General features: G+C 40.3%; 1 protein-coding gene across 4 annotated transcripts in view; it reads left to right on the forward strand.

Moving 5' to 3' along the window:
- The window catches only part of TMEM50B (transmembrane protein 50B), a 32,685-nt gene extending 16,073 nt beyond the window's left edge, over positions 1–16,612 (forward strand). For all 4 annotated transcript variants that reach the window (XM_063447698.1, XM_063447707.1, XM_063447717.1 and 1 more), the window contains exons 2-7: positions 200–356; positions 4,219–4,331; positions 10,655–10,722; positions 10,801–10,893; positions 14,098–14,155; positions 14,911–16,612. In XM_063447698.1, the coding sequence (XP_063303768.1) occupies positions 258–356; positions 4,219–4,331; positions 10,655–10,722; positions 10,801–10,893; positions 14,098–14,155; positions 14,911–14,956 (477 nt within the window). In that variant the 5' untranslated portion in view covers positions 200–257 and the 3' untranslated portion in view covers positions 14,957–16,612. The remainder of the gene's footprint in view (positions 1–199; positions 357–4,218; positions 4,332–10,654; positions 10,723–10,800; positions 10,894–14,097; positions 14,156–14,910) is intronic.
- The last annotated feature ends 294 nt before the right edge of the window (positions 16,613–16,906 follow it).

Raw genomic sequence — 16,906 nt, forward strand, 5'->3', positions numbered from 1 at the left:
TTTTAAAAGTACATATTTGCATACAATTGTTTATTCGCTAAAGTGGGAGGCCAAATTGCTGAATTGGGAAAAAAATCAGCTTTTTGCATAATATTTATATTTTCTTTGTGAATTCTGAACAATTCCCAATTTAGAGACCACACCATGTGCATGATAAGCAATATAAAATCAAAGATATGTTTTTCTGTGTTTTGTGTAGACTGGATGAAGTTTCAACTTTATATTGCTATCGGAAGACCACGTGCTGAGGAAGGAACATGGCGGGATTCCTAGATAATTTCAGATGGCCGGAATTCGAATGCATCGACTGGGGAGAAAGGCGAAACACGATCGCTTCTGTGGTAGCAGGGATTCTGGTAAGTGCACAATTCTTTATAATGAAGTTAGAAAACATGTCGGTGAATACCAGAAATCCGGCTTTTTGGCAACAAAGGCCTCGATTTTAATATGTTTGGATAAGGTCTTCAAATTTGTTTATGCATAAACTTTTAAAAAATTATTGTTTTCAAAATGTAAAAATATAAGAATATATATTAAAATCTCAATTTGTTTTTCAGAATTTGAAAACATTTTAAAAGTTTATCCAAAAAGATTAAATCGAGACCAAAGTCATTACAAGCTGCTATTAATCTGGTATAGAAGATGCTAAGGCAGTGATTAGTGTATAAAGAAAACGGTCTGTAGAAATACTCTGAAAATGGGAAACGCATAGCGGGAAGTGAGCAGGGGAAAAAGTACGAAGGTTAGAGGAAGTGAGGAACCGTGATAAAAGCACCTAGCCAGAGTTAAATTTAATGGTAACTACGTATCTACGATTTAATGAAGCTGGAGTACCTCCTTGGAGTAATGTTTATTATAGCGGATTTATTGGATGTGTTTCTCACTATGGATAAGGGGAGGGACAGGGAAAATGATATGGAAAGGGTATAATTTGTGGTATCTAGGGGGGGGCTAGTGATTTCAAGAGGGAAAATGTTACGGGGTGCACACGTGACACGGGGAAGAAAAGGGTTAAAAACACAGGACACGGGGCGGGGCCGGGCCGCCGAGCGGAGCGGTCGCAGGACAGCTCAGCTCCTGCTCACGAGCAATCTAAAAAGCCTACAACAAAGAACCCAAAGCGCTATACTGACCCAGACCTGCGACCCTCGATGGAGGAGGGCTGCCGGAACCGGGGAGAGGCTTGCTCCCTGAGTTCTAGTCCCCCGGAGGGGAGTGCTCTGCAGCAGCAAGCGGGAGCTTCCCTGGCGGGGAGTGGAGTGGACGGCCGCCGCTCCGATAGCCTGCCTTCCGGAGCCCAACAGACAAGCTGAGCACAGGCGGACCCGGCCCTGGTCCCCCCCCTCTGGGCCGGGGGGGTGATCCCGGTCCACACTTGGCGACCCGGATCGTGAGGCTGCGACTAAAGGCGAGATACCCGACCACAGCCTCCAAAATGGCTGACGCCACGCGCGCAACTACTTCGAAGAGAACTCTGTGCTTCCAACTGCAACAGCCTCTGCCTATGAATCACCTGTACCTCACCTGTACCTCCGCAGTGGAGAAATCCCTTCTGGTCCGCAAATTCACCTTTCTGCAGCACTCGATTTCTGCATGCTCTGCAACCACGAGGCAAATTTAAAATGGCCGCCACACAGGCAAACTTTGGGACTCGCTTGGATAACCAGTACCGGGAAACAGAGCACCGTGAGCCCAGCCGACCTAACCTACCTACCACGCGTAGTACCCTGCTGGCCTGGACTAGAGGAGGAGAGCGGGACTATCCCGGTTTGGAAGACCGGAGGTCTACTTACTGGAGCAGACAACGTGGAAGGAGAAGGGGAAGAGACTGTTTCTGGCACAGAGCTGACCTGACCGATCCGGCCTACGAGTGGCATAAGCTTTTTATTATGATTTATCCCCCCTGAGTCATGTCATTTTTCTATAAGGCTAACCAGAGTTTTAGGTTTATAGGTTATTACTGCTCAATGGCTTTATACTCTTACACCTTGCTCTACAGCACTAGACATATATTACTCTGCTAGGTGTAATCTTGTAATCTACCTTCTATATGCAGCAACTTAGAATAACTCCTAGATAAACAATGTTGGTATGTATAAAACTGTGTGGTAACCACTAGTGCCTAACTATTATCCAGCTATGCCAAAACTGCTTATTCTAGCTATAGTGACAGAACCTACTATCACAGAATGAATATATGTGCAACTAATTTTCTATAAAAATGTGCCTGATAACCAATTGTCCCGCATGTTAAGCGGAGTAAATGCTTGGGGACTGCTTTCGGGGCACCTCATGCCTACCTGTAACCCTTTATGTGCACTACAAAAATAAAGAATTATAAAAAAAAAAAAAAAAAAACACAGGACACATGGTACACCCCAGCATCACTCAACTTTAATGCAGATGAACCCTATGTGCTCTTGCGCACACACACACATACCTTCCATGCAGATACATCCTGCATTGTCACACACCGCCCCTCCATGGAGAAGCACCCTTCAAACGTAATGCAGATACCCCTGCATTCTCACATAAACGATCAACATCAATGCAAATGTACCCCTGCATTCTCACATAAACGATCAACGTCAATGCAAATGTACCCCTGCATTCTCACATAAACGATCAACATCAATGCAAATGTACCCCTGCATTCTCACATAAACGATCAACATCAATGCAAATGTACCCCTGCATTCTCACATAAACGATCAACATCAATGCAAATGTACCCCTGCATTCTCACATAAACGATCAACATCAATGCAAATGTACCCCTGCATTCTCACATAAACGATCAACGTCAATGCAAATGTACCCCTGCATTCTCACATAAACGATCAACATCAATGCAAATGTACCCCTGCATTCTCACATAAACGATCAACATCAATGCAAATGTACCCCTGCATTCTCACATAAACGATCAACATCAATGCAAATGTACCCCTGCATTCTCACATAAACGATCAACGTCAATGCAAATGTACCCCTGCATTCTCACATAAACGATCAACATCAATGCAAATGTACCCCTGCATTCTCACATAAACGATCAACATCAATGCAAATGTACCCCTGCATTCTCACATAAACGATCAACATCAATGCAAATGTACCCCTGCATTCTCACATAAACGATCAACATCAATGCAAATGTACCCCTGCATTCTCACATAAACGATCAACATCAATGCCAATGTACCCCTGCATTCTCACATAAACGATCAACATCAATGCAAATGTACCCCTGCATTCTCACATAAACGATCAACATCAATGCCAATGTACCCCTGCATTCTCACATAAACGATCAACATCAATGCCAATGTACCCCTGCATTCTCACATAAACGATCAACGTCAATGCAAATGTACCCCTGCATTCTCACATAAACGATCAACGTCAATGCAAATGTACCCCTGCATTCTCACATAAACGATCAACATCAATGCCAATGTACCCCTGCATTCTCACATAAACGATCAACGTCAATGCAAATGTACCCCTGCATTTTCACATAAACGATCAACATCAATGCCAATGTACCCCTGCATTCTCACATAAACGATCAACATCAATGCAAATGTACCCCTGCATTCTCACATAAACGATCAACATCAATGCCAATGTACCCCTGCATTCTCACATAAACGATCAACGTCAATGCAAATGTACCCCTGCATTCTCACATGCTCTGATGTGGCTTGCTGTGGTCATGCTTTGAATAAAAGGGATATAGCTCCTTGCTGGATTTTATTTAGCTATTATATATACATTGTTATAGTTGTTTTATATTTTTTTTAATAAAAAGGCATTTTTTGTTGTGCTGCATTTTTAAGCAACAGAGTGCGTGTTCTTTATGTGGAGTCTGGAGATCAGAGTTTCTATTTAGATTCTAGTTAACTCCTTCACTGCTGGAGTAGTGGCCCATATTATATTTTATTATATATATTTTTGCATTGTTTATTATTGGAGCGCTTACACTACCATACTTTTTGAATTATGCTTTGAATAAAATGCAGAGGAGGATATTATCCCGAGTGTCCGTTCTCTTCATAGTGCATTCCGCCTGATTTAGCAGAAATGTTTCTTTCAGATCGCCTAATTTATATTGGTAGGAAAATTCATAAATCTATTGCGCTGAAAATAAATGGCGCATTTAAAAAAAAAAAAATAGAATGCTGATTATTTATAAAAATTGCTTTCTTGTTTCAGTTCTTCTCGGGTTGGTGGATTATGATCGATGCCGCAGTGGTTTACCCAACTCAGCAAGATCTAAATCATGCATTTCACACCTGTGGGGTCTTCTCCACTCTCGCGTTTTTCATGTAAGGTTTTGCAAAATTTTAAATGTATTTTTATTTGCAACTTTTCTTTATAAGATATTATCATCTTGATTGCAATTAGCAAGCTTCTTCTTTGTTACAAATAAAATTAAAGAGGAGACATTTTTTACCTTTGTCTAGTTTTACTAAGTATATGAAAATAGAAGCATGACCCTAAAAATTAAAGAAAAGGTAAAATGTTGCACAGTACGCAGTGACAAGTGGGACATGACTCACAATGTATCCTAGACCTACCAGTAAACGTACATCTAGGGCAGGCTTCCCCAAACTCCGGCCCTCCTGTTGTTGCTGTACTACAACTCCCATGATTCTATGAATGAAATAGATAGGCTGAGAATCATTGGAGTTGTAGTTCAGCAACATCTGGAGGGCCGGAGTTTGGGGAAGCCTGATCTAGGGTCACCAAATGATCTCCCTTACCTAGACTTGAATAGATTCCCCCAAAAAGCTAGGATGGTCTAGCATTGCTCCAAATGTGTACACAAATCCTTTATTAGAACATTCTCACAGCAGTGTTTTAACCAAGCACTGTGTCCACACGCCTTGATAAAGACTGTGTTTGGTCAAAACATTGCTGTATAATGACATCAAGATTTTTGTACGTATTTGAGGCAATGCGGCACCACCTTTTAGGGTATGTGTGTACTGTTGTTTTTTTTTTTTTACTTTTTTATTAAATTTAAACCTTGCACTTTTGCACAGGAAAACATCCTTGTAGGAGAAAGGGGACTTTAGCTTGATATCTGTAAAGCCCTGAAATGGCACTATGAGTTACACAAATAACTTAACAGAATCCTGATTAGTAGCTGCTGACAGTTATTCTTATGAATTGCTGTGTACCACTATTCAAGCGTAAAGGAAAACTCTACATTCTAAACATTTCAAGGTTAAACTGGATTAAACAGCACCAGGGAAGATTTCTATTCATTTTTCTATTTATTACAATTACATTTTTATTTCTAAGTAATACAGAAATGATTTGCATTCCAAGTTGGGGTGGCAACCCTCCCCTGTTTTGCAAAGAGAGGCCGGTAGCTAGGAAATTTGAACATGTTTATTCGATGAACAGGATGAGGCTTATTTAACAGAGCAGAATAGGATTTTAATGCAAACTCTTTTCTTGGGCTGCATTAGTTTGCTGGAATTTTTTTTTTTTTATTTTTATTTATTTATTTCAAACAGAGGCTGATAAAGAGGGCATGGCCACCACATATTTAAATAACTTCCATCCAAATCCTTCAAAAACACGAGGGAATATGGATGGGTAGATACACAATTCAGTTTCCCTTTTAAAGTGATACTTTAGGTACCAAAAAACTTTAGTTTAATGAAGCAGTTTAAACATTGAAAATGTTGTGAAACAATTTAATCTCCCCCTTAAATACAATGGAGGAGTGTTGGGGATATGTTGTGGTACACAGAGAAAAGATGTATATTCGTGTGGTTGTGGATAATTATAATAATAAGCTTGCGATTGTAGTAGTTATAAAAGGGATTAAAGATTTATTGAAATTAATTAAATACCAAACTTTTTAAATAAAAGGGCATTTGTTGTGTGTGACCTTAGCTGTACGTCAACAATAATCTGAGAGATGTATTAAAGGACCACTCTAGTGCCAGGAAAACATACTCGTTTTCCTGGCACTAGAGTGCCCTGAGGGTGCCCCCACCCTCAGGGACTCCCTCCCGCCCAGCTCTGGAAAGGGGAAAGTGTTTAAAACTTACCTTTTTCCAGCGCTGGGCGGAGAGCTCTCCTCCTCCGATCCTCCTCTTCTCCTCCCCGTCGGCTGAATGCGCACGCGCGGCAAGAGCTGCGCGCGCATTCAGCCGGTCACATAGGAAAGCATTCATAATGCTTTCCTATGGACGCTTGCGTGCTCTCACTGTGATTTTCACAGTGAGAATCACGCAAGCGCCTCTAGCGGCTGTCAATGAGACAGCCACTAGAGGACATAGGGGGAAGGCTTAACCCATTCATAAACATAGCAGTTTCTCTGAAACTGCTATGTTTATGAAAAAATGGGTTAACCCTAGAACAGGGGTCTGCAACCTTTAAGACAAAAAGAGCCACTTGGACCAGTTTCCGAAGAAAAAAAAAAAACTGGGAGCCGCAAAACCATTGCGACATTTAAAACAATTTTTCTTTTCTTGCCTTTATCCATGGCTGGCCTACCGGGGGTCCAAAACAGGGGCGTAATTAGAAATCAGAGGGCCCCATAGCAAAATCAATGCCCCAAAATGCCATAGAAAATTAATCAGGGCCCCAGTCTACTATAAATCATAATCAGTGCCTGATGTAAATAATAATTAATAATGAGGGCCCAATGTCATCCTCGTCATTATAAAAAGAACTTTTTTTGTCACTTTTTTTTCCTTCTGATTGCTTAAAAAGATGACAACAAAGTATTAGTAACCCAGCTACTAAGGATTATGGCTGCGCTATGCTCAGTTACCCTTTATGTATTATGGTCACAATTGTCCACAAAAGCTGGTTATGCGTAACACATTTCATTTCATTATTATGACTGATCATACAGTTTACTACAGCAGATTTCAAGTAGTATCTATTAACAAGTATTAACATGCCTCCTAACATTTCAAATGGACAAAGGAATACTTGAAGAACAATATATCTTATTTATACAGACCGATTTCTAACCACATTTATTGTAGTTTAAAGACACATTACTGGGAGTATTATTACTGGGAAGCTCTGTTATACACTCAGACACATTACTGGGAGTATTATTGCTGTGGAACTCTGTTATACACTCAGACACATTACTGGGAGTGTTATTGCTGTGGAGCTCTGTTATACACCCAGACACATTACTAGGAGTATTATTGCTGTGGAGCTCTGTTATACACCCAGACACATTACTAGGAGTATTATTGCTGTGGAGCTCTGTTATACACTCAGACACATTACTGGGAGTGTTATTGCTGTGGAGCTCTGTTATACACCCAGACACATTACTAGGAGTATTATTGCTGTGGAGCTCTGTTATACACCCAGACACATTACTAGGAGTATTATTGCTGTGGAGCTCTGTTATACACTCAGACACATTACTGGGAGTATTATTGCGGTGGAGCTCCGTTATACACTCAGACACATTACTGGGAGTATTATTGCCGTGGAGCTCTGTTATACACTCAGACACATTACTGGGAGTGTTATTGCTGTGGAGCTCTGTTATACACCCAGACACATTACTAGGAGTATTATTGCTGTGGAGCTCTGTTATACACCCAGACACATTACTAGGAGTATTATTGCTGTGGAGCTCTGTTATACACTCAGACACATTACTGGGAGTATTATTGCTATGGAGCTCTGTTATACACTCAGACACATTACTGGGAGTATTATTGCGGTGGAGCTCTGTTATAAACTCAGGCACATTACTGGGAGTATTATTGCTATGGAGCTCTGTTATACACTCAGACACATTACTGGGAGTATTATTGCTATGGAGCTCTGTTATACACTCAGACACATTACTGGCAGTATTATTGCTGTGGAGCTCTGTTATAAACTCAGGCACATTACTGGGAGTATTATTACTGTGGAGCTCTGTTACAAACTCGGACACATTACTGGGAGTATTATTGCGGTGGAGCTCTGTTATACACTCAGACACATTTATTGTAGTTTAAAGACATACTACTGTCAGTATTATTTTGGTGGAGCTCTGCTGTAGACTCACCAACAAAATGGAGCTCCTAGAAAAGAGGGGCAATGATGATAGAAATGAGTGACAAAGGAATTTGGGAAATAGGGACTTCTCCTCCTAAATAGGAATACTTGGGATTTATGTTTTATTATATGATATAAATTACACTTTAACAAAAAAAAAAAAATACATTGTACACTAGTGGCACATTAAATTGGATAAAAATGTCTTTAAGTTCTGTCTGTGTAAGTGTGTGGGCCGGGCTCCCCCCCCTCCCCCCCTCCCCCCCTGAGGCATCACTTCACTTACCTCACACTGGTGCCTGGCACGCTGCTGCTGCTGCTGCTGCTGCTGCTGCTGACGGGAGTCTGGACGGATGTCATCTTCCTCCTCGCAGTCGTAGACCTGCATGCGCGCCGCTGCCCTCCGATCTGACAGCGGGCGGGAAGGAGACGTCAGGACGGTGCGTAACTACAGCGCCCGCCACAGTGGGGAGTGTCAGGGCGCACAATGCGCCTCCTCCCCTCCCTAGTATCCGCCCCAGAGCCGCGGCAAAGGTTCAAAAGAGCCACATGCGGCTCCGGAGCCGCGGGTTGCCGACCCCTGTCCTAGAAGGACCTGGCACCCAGACCACTTCATTAAGCTGAAGTGGTTTGGGTGCCTAGAGTGGTCCTTTAAACGTATAGCCAGCACTTGTTGCACAGTTTAGGCCTCTGTTCTATCTTACACAATGTCATATAATCTTTCAGCTAACTGATTCTGCCTGTTTTCATGTTATTAACTAATTCTACAACGTATTATCCTGTTTGTCACTGTGACGCTATAACATTACCTAACTAATTTAACCTGATTTTCCACATTGTTTCTTAAACGTCAAACATACTCTATGTGCCTTTGGTGATTTTGTTACAGTGATGTAATGTATATGAGTTACTGAATCTGTCTTAAGGACTTTTTGCTGTTTCTGTGTACATTGTTGTTTTGTATTGACATTCATCCTGTTAAGTTACCGGTTGCATGTAATCCGGTGAAACAGCCTGCATTGCTGATCCACAGAAATAAACCTGCACAGAAGAAGCGAGCCTAGTCTATTATTTTATAAACCTCAACTGCAATAAAAAATTAATACCACTAGAAAACCCCAATAATTCGATTACAGGAAAAGCTTTAGAGCTCAACACAGGGTGCATTAGAGTTCCTAGGGTGACAAGCTTGTTTTTGTTCCTAATTGATTTCCATGGGTTCATAAAGTGGGTCAAAGCAAAACTAGGGTAAGGGAGTGTGGATTTGACAACCCAAAAATGTTTTTCAGGTGTGGTCGAGAGGTCAAATATCGCTTAATTCACTCCCACCTGGGTAGCCTTATAATATAGAAATAAGTGAGGAAGTTCCAAGCCCTCTGATGGCTTTAGTTTATGTGCAAAAATCAGAAAAATCATACTTTACCGCCATGTAGACAAACTTCTATATACCACTATTTTGAAAAGCCTTCTTCGCGGTCATTCCTTGATGTTTTGTCTCGTAAGTGGCCAAAATATTATACAAAAGTGACTTGATTCTTTGTCCACTTAAAACTTTTTAGGCATTCTTATCACATTTGTGCATTCTCAGTTTTAAAAGTGAGTGATATTCCGTTAATGGAAATCGTAACTAGAACTGCAGTGAAATGAAGCTATGTGAACAAGCGTTGGCCAATGGATTTCTACGTTTTTTTTAAGAAGGGAATCTTAAGAAATGATGTCTTTATTTGCATACTCTATTTTATAATATATATAAAATTGAGAAAAAAAGGAAGAGAAAGATGTACTAATACACACAGTCACAGACAGTTTGTGAAGTGGGTTAAGTCTGTCCTTAAAGGGTGCCTACCACAGAGCTACTCAGTAATGGGTAACCCAAACGTAGAAAGTATAGATAAAGGAGACCCTTGAAACAAGGGGATCCTGGATAGTAGCTCTGAATACACAGAAAGGAGATGGACCAGATAGGTACAGGGAGAGTGAAGAGGCAACAAATAAATTGCGCAATTATGCTAAATAGGTTAAATAAACCCCCAGCAGAAATTCCAGGATAGTTGGGAGGGTAAAAAGAAAAAATCCCCCTGTATAGACTGCCTGAAATAATAAGCAGACTGGATTTTGCTGTCCATAAAGCAAAAAAAGCGCACAAACGTAAAGGAGCCCTCACACTAGCGATACAATAAGAAAATCAACTGCCTGTCCAATTGGAAGAGGCTTCCAGGGTGAATCACTCTAACACCAATAAAGGTTCCAGAGCTTCCCCACAGGATAGTGCTAAATTAAACTAGAACGCTAGTGCCCTATGCCTGGTCCAACAGGTGCTAAACAAAACTTATAACTTGAGAGAACACGCGCGTCGAGCGTTTCACTTTTTTATTTATTTTTTCACTAGGTAGCACTTAGGCAGCAATGTTCTCTCAAGTTATAAGTTTTGTATATATATTGATTGTCTGGGCGAAGTAACAAACTTGAGACTGGAGAATGTTCATTTTAAAAAAAACACCTGTATAATTTGGTACTGCGTAAAAGGTTCCTATTTTCAGACTAAATCTAGCTGCTTCTCCCTGTATGTCATATCCTGATGGTAAAATTTGTCCTCTCTCCCCAGGATAAATGCTGTGTCAAATGCTCAGGTTCGGGGGGATAGTTACAGTGATGGATGCCTAGGGAGGACCGGTAAGAAAACTCTTTAGCTTATGTTTGCCGAGTGCTTTCTATTGAGAATTAAATGCTAATTTAATGTCTGTTACACAGGGGCCCGGATTTGGCTCTTCATTGGTTTTATGCTGATGTTTGGGTCTCTTATCGCTTCCATGTGGATCCTGTTTGGAGCCTACGTTACGAAAGGTATGTGTACGCCTCATGTATTTTTAGCTTTGAATCTTTCTTTCACCAGGAAAATGTAAGTCTGGGCATCAATTGTAGCAAACAAACCACATAGAGATCTCTAATGTGGAGCACATATTACTGTTTTATTGTGTAAGCAAGAATTGCAGCAAAAGTAAAACCTTTCTTACACCTGCTGCACGAGACAGAAAGGGTGTCCTGCCGTGCCTTCTGTTAAAGGGAAACTGTAGGCATGGTAACTGCTTCAGCTCATTGACGTGGTTATATTGCTGGGAGTCCGTTGGTGCGGTCCTTCCGGTGTTAAACCATTTGAAATATTTTAATGTTATATGATAACCCCAGCAGCTCGTCTACCTGCGCTGCTGAAGCTAATGAGGAAGCATTAACCTAAGCAGAAATGGGCAACTGTGATAGGCTAAAAGTATTCAGCTAGCATTCTCAGCCAATCACAGTGAGCTTTCAGGTATGAATTGGTTTGGCTAGAAGGAAGTACTTTATCCACTTCTCCAGTGGAGGTGGGGCTATGGGTAAACGGGTAGTCTCGTTCAGTGTTAAACTGCTCGAAATGGTTTAATACTGAATGGAGGGACAGTACCAGGGCCCTCCAAGTAATAAAACCAATTCACTTAGATTACTATTAGCAATTATATAACACCACCATATTCCACAGCACTTTACAAATGGGAATATTGGACAGCAGGCAATTAACATTGAGAATATAATCGAGATGAGGTGAAGAAGGGCCAGAAATGTTTATAGTGCCTCTAAAGGGACACTGTAGGAACCCAGACCACTTCAGCTCATTGAAGTGGTCTGGTTGCAAACTCCCATCACCCTTAACCCATAGCATGTAATTATTGCAGTTTTTATAAACTGCAATAATTACCTGCTAGGCTTAACTCCTACCAGACCGCCTCTATAGGGACTTCTGGGCTTGACAGTGACTTTTGGTCGCCTTAACGCGCTGGACGTTCTCGCGCTATGCATGAGGACTTCCAGCATCACTGGACTCCCCATAGGAAAGTATTGCTGCGCATGCGCATTAGGTCTCCCCGGCGGACGTCGGTGGGGGAGGAGCGTGGGACAAGTTGAGCCAGCGCAGAGGGACATCGGTGCTGGACCTAGTTAAGTGCCATAAGGGGGTGCTGGCTTGACAAAGGGGGAAACTATAGAGTTTGTTATCCTGGCACTATAATTGCCTTTTAAGTCATAAATAGGCATTTGATGCAAATGACTGTTAACTACCACAGTCCCCGCTGTATACACACCACTGAGTTTTCTTTTTCTTTTATCTCTGTTGCATGTTTTACTCCAGTAAACAATAAAGAGGACCTATGACAAATAAAATGTGACAGTTCCTCTTTAAAGCCAGGCAGATACTTCATTTGAAGGGACACTATAGTCACCAGAAGAACTACAGCCTAATGTAGTTGTTCTGGTGAGTATAATCATTATATGCAAGTGCTTACATTGCCCTTAGGGACACCTCCAAGTGGCCACTCCTCAGATGGCCACTGGAGGTGCTTCCTGGGGCAGTGCTGCACAGTAGGCAGCACTGCTGTTCAGCGTCTCCATGCTCTGCATGGGGATGCTGAATTTTCCTCATAGAGATGCATTGATTCAATGCATCTCTATGAGGAGGTGGTGTTTGGCCCTGCCCCCTTGCTAATTTTATCCAATCCCATGCTTTTCATATGGGAAAGCATTGGATTTACTAAAACGTGGCAATTCTGGTGATGTTACTAAGGGGGCGGATCTAGCACCGGAGGACCCGCGCAGCGCTGGAAATAAGGTGAGTTTTTATTCCCTTTAAGGGGGCTAAGCCACCTAAATGGTGGGTTTTGCACTATAGGGTCAGCAATACATGTTTGTGTTCCTGATCCTATAGTGTTCCTTTAACAATGTCACTTTGTTTTTGTAATTCACGAAAGTACGGTTTATAATGGCAGCCGACAGTGTTTGCAAATCTCTCTTCATCTTACTTATCTCAAATGTTCCCTGAGATGGAGAAATATGTTCACAGTGATGGGCAATCAAACCAAATGTATCTCTATATTTATAGCCAGCTATGTAGGTGTTTTGGCCTCTTATTTCTACTGCCTGATCAAATCTTGTGGAAATGGGTCAATAGAATGAATGCCATTGTACAGCTCTGCAGTATTTATTGGCGCTATGTAAATAATAATAATAATAATAATACCATTGAGTTGGCTAATACCATAACACACTCACATTTCAAAATGAAGAAAAGCTGAATGTGTCCGCCCTAAATAAATATTTTGTTTTGAATATTTTTTATTGTTTTCACAATAGAAACGCATATATCAAACTGATTTGTGGTAAAGCAAGTAGTTGCCCACACAGGGGCATAAGCATCTTGAAATAAAGGCGCAAACATTTTGTCGCTTACGCAGAAGCGGATTTGCTGAATAAATATTTTGAAGTTATTTTAGTATTGGCAAAATTACTAGCAAAAGTCCACTTTATAAACCATTGACAGATCTTCCTGCATAGACACAACATTACGAACAAGCTATTTCCAGTACATGATTGTCCGACCCTAAACACACTGTTACATTTTTACAGTAGACCTTCCTGTTTTCACCAGTATTTTAGCAAAGGTGACAAGGAAATTGTATGTCAACCTACCACATAAGCTTTTTTTTTTGTATTCGATAGTGTTTGTTGGTAGTAGCATTCTTTAAGCAATTTCACTCTACTGGGTACTTCTGATGAATAACATACACTTCTTCCAAGTACAAGCAGATTATAGATCTTGGTGAAATCTACATGTGAATGTAAAGATACTCCTGCAGATGCATTGTGTTTAGCTTTCATTTTTCCCTGTAAGTTTGTGAGCGTTTAATAACCGTAACCTGACAATAATCCTCATACTGAGATTTGGAAAAGCATTGCATGGAACTGTTTTTAATTTATGAAAATGGGCTGTAGTATATCTTTAATGACATACGCTAAGCACCAGAACCACTATAGTTTGTAGTGGCTCTTGGGCAAAGAGACTGCACCTGCAGGCTTAATAGTGTAAGCACTGCCTTTTCTGAGAAAAGGAATTGTTCACGTTGTTTGTTTGCCGTGTGTTAGGAGTCACTGTATATTGCCTCTGTACTAAGGAAGTTCTCCTTTCACATAGAGCATGCTTACTTCCCTCTATACATGATCTGTTTTTGTGTTTTTATATTATAGGTATAAATGTCTACCCTGGACTTGCAGTATTTTTCCAGAACGCTTTAATATTCTTTAGGTAAGACAAATCCTTGGCTAATGAGAGATTTGTGCACCAGAGCAACTTTGCATCATTCCAAAAATTATTAGTTCAGGGACGAACACTGCACTCTGCCTTCCACCTACAGCGTTTTGCAAAATGTGTTTTCTTTTACCCATTAAGGTTGGAGGCAATTGACAAACTTTGGAACTAAAACAAAACCTAGAATTTGTGCAGTGTGTTTCTTTCACCATAATTTAAGTTCTCTTTAAGTGCCCCATACATATTATATATATTTTATTGATATATATATATATATATGGACAGATGTAGTTTTTTCATTTTTATTATCCTATATGTAAATCTAACACAGTGGTCATCCGCTGTGTTTTAAATGGATTGAAATGCTTTATTCACTGCATACAGCTCATAGGTTAGTCTGGTGACACTAAATTTGGAAAAAAATTCAGAGCGTCATTAGTATGTACTAGCTCCTCAGACGGGAGCGTTTCCTGCTCTCCCTTGGCTATAAGCGCCTACTCCTTCACTTAACTATGTCAGCGGTAATCCATGCTTCATGCTGGCATTGCAAGAATTAACCAATCCCAACCTCCCTTTACTATGATCTTAGCACCTTTCAGTTGGTGTAGCTGGTTTGTTTTGTAATATGATTTCATTAGATTTCCTTAAAAACATATTTTGTTTTGTCTAGACATGAACTACATATCCTGTTTCGTACTCCAGCTTGCTTGACTTGAAAGTAATACTTTTTTGTTCCTTTTTTTTTTCTCCAGCACCTTGATCTACAAATTTGGAAGAACAGAAGAGCTATGGTCTTAGGAATATGGAATCCAAAACCTTGCTTTCTTGTTCCTCATTCAAACTGCTGCACCGTCCCTCCCATGTTAATACACGTTGCCATCCAGCCGGTTTTAGATTTTTCTTGTATTTTGTTAGCCTCATCACTGTGTTAAGAGGTGAAGAGGGGGCTCTTTAAGCTGTATATTTATAGAAAATTAAATCTATTTTGACCATTTCGGACAAAACCTGGGAAATATTTGTCAGTAGAGATACTTAACTGTCAGTCCATTTTTTTGCTATCTGTAGAGATTAATGTTAAATGTAGATAATATCTAGGAAGGCCACAATCCTACGAACTGTATTATGAGTGACAGTGGGCTATTTCTCTGAAGGTTAAAGGTTTAGCTGTTTTTTTCCCATTTTCTGCCAGGGTCCTAAAAGTGTGAACACTGTATTCATCTGAAATTTCTCCTTGTAGAGTTCTGTTTCCTCAAAGTTCTGGCTTTTATTTTTCTTAACCACATCTTGTTTCTGAAAATGTCTGCTCTAGTGATTTCATGAATTATGTGTAGTTCAATACATAACTGCAGGTTTCTCTGATGCTGCGTCAGCTCAAAGGGAAACCGCTTACAAATATATGCTGTTGAAAAGTTAGCCATATCTACTCTAGGACCTCCATCTTGTTCAGACACCTGCACATGGCCACTGTGCTGTCTGAGAATGCATTTTAAATCCATATTCGAAAACGCATCTCTACCCCTCTCTTAGGGTTTCTTTAAAAGCTCAGGGAAGTTGTTTAACATCCTGGTTTTAAAATTCAGCTTCCATTTTTCTTTAATAACCATTTGCTGCAGAACATTAGGTGATCAGAAGTCCAACAACATTTGTTGAAGTTAATTTATAAGATGTTCAATGTGTAAGTAGTATGCCATTTGTGGTGAATGGGAACAAGTATACAGTTTTAGAGAACTAGGATTGCTGATCATAAAGGAGAAGTGGTCGTTGCACACTATAACACAACAACTGCTGTTAGCTGTGATTTTTCTTTTTTATTTAAATATCCTTCTTTTTATTTTTATTTTCATAAGATGCAAAGTTGACTTGGCATAACCTGGCATTCATTGCAAATTTCAAATGTCACATGATTCTGTGTTGGAACATATAAAATACCTTATATGGAAAGAAGGGGGGTGGTCTCTTCATAGGTCATCATATGAAGATGGCAGCCCTCATTGTCCAGTAGTGCAGCAGTGGTAGTGTGTATACACACACTGCATGCCATGGACCCGATAATCATTTGTTTTCACTAGTGTCAATATGATTGTGCTCTTTCTTATGAAGACTATTTTCTAACTATTAAATCTAGTATTTATTTCAGAAGCTGATCCCCTTTATTTTTATATCAGAGTAGAATGAAAAGACTTGAACCTGTTTTAACAGAAACTATTCAGACAGTAATGTCCTTAAAGTGTCAGTAAAGTCTATTTTCTTTTCCTTCTTGAATAAATGAACTTGTCGTTTTATGCATATATATTTTATGAGTGACCTTGCTGCTATAATTTAGCAGATCAACTTGCTTTTATGCTTTTATTTCTTGTATCACGGAGTGCTGGAGACATTGCTGCCCCAAGAGAAAATACCATAGGGAGTATGATAATGCTATGATGCCCATTAAACGCTGATGCATTTCCTCTGCATGGCTGTGAATTTTATTTATTCATTTATATTAAAAAGAGAGTATTTGTCCCTATTGACATTCTACCTGTACTGACTTACAGAATAATACGAGGGCATACGTGTAAGGAAGCTCAGTTGTGTGCAAATGCAGGGGTGTATGTATTGAGTACACATCTCATTTGTGATGTAAATGTATGGGTGTTGTGTGGGTCACTGTGTGTGTGTGTGTGTGTGTATCTGTATCTGTGTGTGTCCAGGGTCTGCATGTTGTGTGTGTTTGTATATATGCATGTTGAGTGTATGCAAAGTGTA

The sequence above is a fragment of the Pelobates fuscus genome, chromosome 1 (assembly GCF_036172605.1).
Source record: "Pelobates fuscus isolate aPelFus1 chromosome 1, aPelFus1.pri, whole genome shotgun sequence".
NCBI classification, from domain to species: domain Eukaryota; kingdom Metazoa; phylum Chordata; class Amphibia; order Anura; family Pelobatidae; genus Pelobates; species Pelobates fuscus.